The sequence below is a fragment of the Rhinoderma darwinii genome, chromosome 4 (assembly GCF_050947455.1).
Source record: "Rhinoderma darwinii isolate aRhiDar2 chromosome 4, aRhiDar2.hap1, whole genome shotgun sequence".
Classification (NCBI taxonomy): domain Eukaryota; kingdom Metazoa; phylum Chordata; class Amphibia; order Anura; family Rhinodermatidae; genus Rhinoderma; species Rhinoderma darwinii.
This window is the reverse complement of record NC_134690.1, coordinates 257253217-257259827: the sequence shown is the minus strand read 5'-3', so window position 1 is coordinate 257259827 and position 6611 is coordinate 257253217. Positions and strand designations below refer to the sequence as shown.

Here is a 6611-nt window from a genome sequence, read left to right as displayed (position 1 = left end):
AATGGACCCATTCACTTTCATTGAACGTGGACACCTTTCCGTAGCGCGGTGTCCGTGCCGTAGAAATGTTCCGAAAATTATGGAACATGTCCGTTTTTTTGAATTTTTCTGGCCGTGCTCCCATACTTTGAATGGGAGCACGGCCCGAAAATGCGGGTGGCAGTTGGCGGCCGTCCGTGCCCGCAATCGCGGGCCGTGATTGCGGGCACGGTCATGTGCATGGGGCCTTAGGCCTCATGCACACGACCGTATCCGCAAATACTGACAGTAAATACGGTTCCGTATTGCTTTATAGTCATCAGCAAATCATCAGCAACGTACCTGTTTCTGCTGAATGGTATCCGCAAATACAGTCCGCAGTGCATCCGTATTGCATCCGTATATACGGATCCGCAAAAAAAGAGGCCTGGTTAATAGGAAATCCCCTTTGTCTCGCTTTGCAACACTTCTGTATTTGCGGATGGCTATTCGTATCTGCGGACGCACCTCTGTAGCCATCCGCAATTTTCGCTTCCCTCATAGACTTCTATTGAGGAGTCCGTGCCACAATTGCGGACCAAGAACGGACATGCTCCATAATTCCCGGCACAGTTCTGCGGCACGGACATTCATCCGTAGCGATACGGAAAGGTGTCCGCGTTCAATGGAATTGAATGGGTCAGTTTCTTACGGTCGTGTGCATGGGGCCTTAGGCATCTTTCAGACGAGCGTATTTTAACATCCATAATATGCATCCGTAATCCGGACGTATTACAGATGATTATGCATCAGTATGTCATCAGTAATGCTTCAGTATTTAATCTGTTTTTACATCAGTCTGGATTTATGTCCATATTAACTTCCGAATTGAATCTGTATTTTCACCCGTTTTTTACTCTAGAGCTGTATGTGCAGCAGCCCAGAGGGGAGTGTGGAGAGGATGGGCGTAGTGGTGGTTTTACTAAAACACAGTTGCTAGGGTCGTCTCACCAATCTCCCCTCCGAAGAGGAGGGTAAGTATAACGTTACTGTCTGCTGGGGCCCTGTATCTAAGCCTACCTTGTGGTAGACTTAGACACAGGGTCTAACAGACAGTATCACACATGGGCCCTGTAACTAATCCTACCATGCAATATGGGTACCCCACGTCATTTAAAAAAAAATATTCTCATAACCAGCCAGATACAACATAGCAGCATCAGGCTAGTACTGGCAGGGTGGGAAGGCCCACTGTTTTTGGGCTTTCCCAGCCTAATAATACCAGCCTGAGGCCGCCCCAGTACATTGCCATCACTACAGATGGTCGGGTACTGGAGTATACTCGGCTCTTACCAACACCCCTGTTGACGGTGGGTATCGGGGTTAGTTCTAGCCTTTTCACTGGCTGAGATTAGGCCCCACCTTAGTAATAGACGCTGTCAATAAGCCAGCGGACATTACTAAGGCGGTAGTAATAAAGTTTTTAAAAAAAATACAAGGACATAGAAAATAGAATTAGTTCTTACTGGTAATTCGGTTTCTGGGAATCCTCCATGACAGCACCACAGGAGGTTGACTCCTCGCCCTATTAGGGACAGGAAACACAGAGAGGTTAAAAGGCCCTCCCCATCCTAACTCCATCAGTGTTTTAAAAATAACTATTAGCATCGCAAGACACATAAGAACCATAGGGAGGGAAATAAGGGTGCTGCCATGGAGGATTCCTAGAAAACAAATTACCGTGAAGACCTAATTATATTTCTTCCAGTCATCCTCCATGACAGCACCACAGGAGAATACCAAACAATCACCTTTAGGGTGGGACCACTGCTTGAAGTACTTTTCTCCCAAAGGAGAGATCTATAGTTGAAAAAATTTCCAAACGGTAGTGTTTGGAGAAAGTGTGAGGGGTAGATCAGGTTGCTGCTCTACAGATCTGCTCGATGGTTGCATTAGCCCTCTTAGCCCAAGAGACAGAGACTGCTCTCGTAGAGTGGGCTTTAAGTTTGCTTGGCGGAAATAAGCCTTGAATGGTGTATGATTGGCCTATAGCCTTTTTAATCCAATTACAAAGACTACTTTTTGATATGTTCTTTCCCTTATTTGGACCTTTAAATTGAATAAATACGTTTTGATCTAGTCTCCATTCACTGGATACCTCAAGGTATCTCAAAACCGCTCATCCAGGGAAGGAAACTCTGCCTCTCTCTGGTTAGAAGTATTTTGGCAGAAGGAAGCCAACACATTATCTTGAGACTTGTGAAATTACGAAACTACTTTTGGAAGGAAATTTGGGTCTATCTTGAAAATTATTAGAATGTCCAGTATTCTTAAATAAGGTTCTCTTATCAAGAGACCTTGGATTTTGACAACTCTTCTGGCTGATGTAATCACTATAAGAAAAGCCGTCTTCCATGATAGGCCTCGGATATTTGAATCTTTTTGAATGGTTCAAAAGGTGACATAGATAGTCCTTTAAGAACAATATTTAGATCCCATGCACGAAACAAATTTTTTAGACTTTGGGAGAAAGTCTGACAGCTGCTTTTATAAAGAATTTAATCCACCTATGATTTGCCAAATCTAAATTAAAAAAACAGCTCAAAGCTGAGACCTGTACTTTTAATGTTCTAGGTCTTAGTCCTTTATCGAGGCCCGCCTGTGAAAAAAATCCAAACTCTTAGGCCTCATGCACACGACCGTGGTGTTATTCTGGTCCGCAAATTCCAGGACCGTGTTCCGTGGAATGTCATCCGCAGTTCATCCGTATGTAATCCGCAGTTCATCCGTATGTAATCCGCAAAAATGCGGATGAAAAAAAAAAAAAAAAAATTTTAAACAGGATGCCAAAAGCTTGGTCAAACCCCCTTTAGAAGGTCACATGATCGCTCTGGAGCCATTTCCTGCTGCATTTTTCCTGATCTTTGCTTTGTGCGAGTTCAGTGAGATTGCGCTGCTGATATAGCTGTGGTTTTTGTCAGTTTTACTCACTGCGAACATGTCTTCTGATGATGTGGATGATGTACTCCTGCACTGGCTCCTCTCCAGGCGATTTGGACAGCAACCACCAATGCTGGACGAAGAACCGAGGAGGAGGAGGAGATATTGGGTTCACCCCATTATCTCACAACGGCTTAGGAAGGGGCATTTTAACATGCTGTACTCAGACCTGCGGCAGCACCCGGACAAGTTCCTCAGCTACTGCCGTATGTCCGTGCAAACTTTTGACTGTCTGCTGGCGGACCTTCGTCCTGGACTGATCTTCCAGGACACCACCATGAGACGTTGCATTTCTCCAGAGGAACGCCTGATCGTCACTCTGAGGTAAGAAAACCTAAATCCCCTTCTACGACATGTCTCTACCCTGCAAACAATATTAGTATACTTGTCCCCTGTTCATATTGCCGCCTTGCCACCGTGTTGCAGATATTTTTCCTGTCTGTGCATATTTTGTTATATATTTTTTTTTTTTGTTTTTTACAGATTTCTTGCTACCGGCAACTCCTTTGCATCGCTACATTTCCAGTTTCTGCTGGGGTGCTCCACTATTTCGAAGATTGTCAAGCTTACCTGCGAAGTCATCTGGCAGCAACTTCGAGCAGCAGTTATGCCAAAGCCCAAGCCAGAGGACTGGATTCGGATTGCCGATGGCTTCTTCCAATCAGCACAGTTTCCCAACTGTGTTGGTGCGCTAGATGGTAAGCACATCCGCGTAAAAAAGCCTGCTCACTCAGGGTCTCAGTATTTCAATTATAAGCAGTTTTTCTCGGTGGTGCTGTTGGCCTTGGCTGACAGTGACTATCGGTTTATAATTGTCGATATTGGGGCCTATGGAAGCTCTGCGGATGCTGGCATCTTCAGGGCTTCCAGAATGGGTGAACGTCTAGCATCTAACCAGCTTGACCTTCCGGAACCTAGACAGCTTCCAGGATCTACAGGACCACCAGCACCCTTTGTCATTGTGGGTGATGAAGGTTTCGGACTGTCCCCTCACCTGATGCGTCCATTCCCTAGGCGTGGCTTAGATGAACAGAGGCGCATTTTTAACTACCGCCTTACACGTGCAAGACGGTATGTGGAGTGCGCCTTTGGAATTCTAAGCAGCAAGTGGCGTGTGTTCCAGAGCTCCATTCAGATGAATCCTGAAAATGTGACAAAGGTTATACAAGCGTGTGTTGTCCTCCACAATTTTCTGAGAATTCATGAGTCGGCAGTGGACGCAGAGCTGAACCATTTCTCTACTAATTACATCCCTTTGGACTACACACCACATAGAAGACCTGGAGTGTCTGGACTGGCAGTCCGTAATTTGTATACAGACTATTTTGTATCACCTGAGGGAGCAGTTCCTTGGCAAAGGGATGTGCTTCGTCTGCCAAATTAAAATTTGAGAGGGACTGTTGTATTTCCGGTTTATGTTACAAATGTTAGTAGTTAAAGTTGCAGTAGTAGAGTAGGGACTCGCAAGAGAATGAGGACCCTTGACGCGGGTTGCGAGCTAATGTATTTCTGTATTTTTTTTTTTAATTCTTTATTAATTAAAAAAAAAAAATAAGCGATTATTTGCATTTGGCAGAAATGCAGACCAATACCTCATTATGTTTTGCAATAATAATAAAGACAAACACATAATTAACTATAAACTTATTTTATTTCTTGCATAAAATAGTGTCAACAAACATAAACAAAACTATGTTATATAAGTAAATTATAAATTGTAGAAGGATTGCGAAGGTGCAGGTTCATGATGTGGTCGTGGAACTGACTCCCCCTGCTGCATGTGCCCATACTGTTGCTGAGAAGGTCCTGGCATGCCATAAACTGAACGATCGTCACTGAATAGCGGCATTGAGTCTACATATGACGGATGCTGGATGCCTTGCGCGGTTGCTGCAGGTGCTGGAGGGACAGAGTTGAAGGTGCTTGCATCACACCCCCGTCTATGAAACTCGATGGCCTGATGCATTGCACGTGGGTCAGGATGTGTCGCAAATATTTCCACGACTTCCATTAGTGCTGTTTGGCACCTTATCTGTCTGGAAATTGGCACTCTTTTAAGAATATTAGAGAGAGCGCGACAGAAGGTGCCCTCTTCAGTTTCAGTAGCTCTTTTCTCCAAGTGCTCTAATACACGCAAGTCGACTTCCTGCCTTGGCTCTGTACGTGTTGGACCTTTGGCAGAACGTCGACGTTTACCTCGGGGTGTAATTTCTTCGTCCGCGGCACAGACTGGATTATCCACTGTTGTTGGTTCCGCTGTCACAGGAGTGGAAGTGGACCTAGCAGTCCCCAAAGCTACGTCAGGCTCTTCAATTTGAGTCTCATCAGAGTCTTGTTCTTCCTCCAGATTATCCTTGGTTCTGTTTGAAAATGAAAACATAATGTTAGGGAATTTTTGTAGTAATTTAACGTCATGTCTACAGCTGGCCAAATACACTATGTATGCATCACTACATGCAGAGCCCTAACTAGGAAAGACAGGGCCGCATAGCAAACTTTTGACTGGGACCATCCCTACACTGGGTGTAACCCCCCCCCTTGTAGATAGTGCCTTTTTTGCTGCCCCCACCCCTGTAGATAACGCCATACAGCCCCACACTGTACACTGTATGGCATTATCTACCGGGGTACTATATGGCGTTATCTATAGGGGGACTGTACGGCGTTATCTAGTGAGGGGGCTGTATGCCGCTAACGCCATACAGGCCCCCCTCCCCGCCCCCCGGACAAATGCCACCTATAGTGTGTCCTACAAATACATGCCTTATCGCTGGCAGCGATAGGGTGAAGGGGGGACTGAAAGTCCCCTTAAGTTCTGCCGTCTGCACATCTCCCAAAAATTGAAAGGAGCGCTGGTTATGTATGCGCACAAGCACGACTTTGGCTCCATTCATTTTGACGGAGCTGGCGAAAGTACGAGGTTTGGGATGGAGAAGTTCAGGGTACTTTCTGTCCCCCGTTCTCCCTGTCAATGCCAGCGATCACACATGTATCCCCGATTCAGTGGTTAGGGGATACATGTCTGTTGTTTAATGTCAGAGCGGGGAGATACCTCCCTGCTCAGCCGTAGTGTTCAGTTGCGTCCCGCTGTAGCCGTCATAGCGGCTGCTAGCGGAGCCTCCGGACATGGTGGAGTCCCCTCATGCCGCGGTCCCCGTAGCACTCGCTACGGCTGCTACAGCGGTACTTACACAACTGGCTACATGGGCAGACTACAATGATCAAAGTATATAAGCAATACTTACGGGCCAACCTGCATTACATCAAGAAGAAACGAAAGTTGTTTGGTGTACATGTATGGCTTTTTTTTCAGACGTCCGTCTCCGCTCTTCCCCTTGTCATTTATCTCACGCTTTAATTGGTCTCGGCACGTATTCCAGCGTGTTTTGACGTTTTCGACTATGATATAAAATAAACCAATCACAGATCAACATTTTAGAAGAGTACATTACTAGATATTAGGAAATGTTGTTTATTATATGAAAATGATGCCGCAAACAAATCTGCACCTACATTTGCATATTTGACAGGTAATTCCGACGTTGCAGAAACTACAGCAGACTTGCCACGTTTTCCATGTGCCCACACGACAGCGTCCGTAACGGCTGAAATGACGTTGCTGGTTTCAGGAGAAAACATCACCCGTAATTTCA

The 6611-nt window shown here is 45.5% G+C and overlaps 1 protein-coding gene across 1 annotated transcript; it reads right to left on the bottom strand.

Annotated features, from left to right (window-relative positions):
• Nucleotides 1-4618: 4618 nt before the first annotated feature.
• On the bottom strand, nt 4619-6314 carry LOC142761086 (uncharacterized). Its single transcript, XM_075864273.1, has 2 exons — nt 6204-6314; nt 4619-5318 (listed from the first exon to the last, which is right to left on the bottom strand). The coding sequence occupies exons 1-2, from the start codon at nt 6251-6253 to the stop codon at nt 4667-4669; spliced, it is 702 nt and encodes a 233-aa protein (XP_075720388.1). The 5' UTR covers nt 6254-6314; the 3' UTR covers nt 4619-4666.
• Nucleotides 6315-6611: the final 297 nt, after the last annotated feature.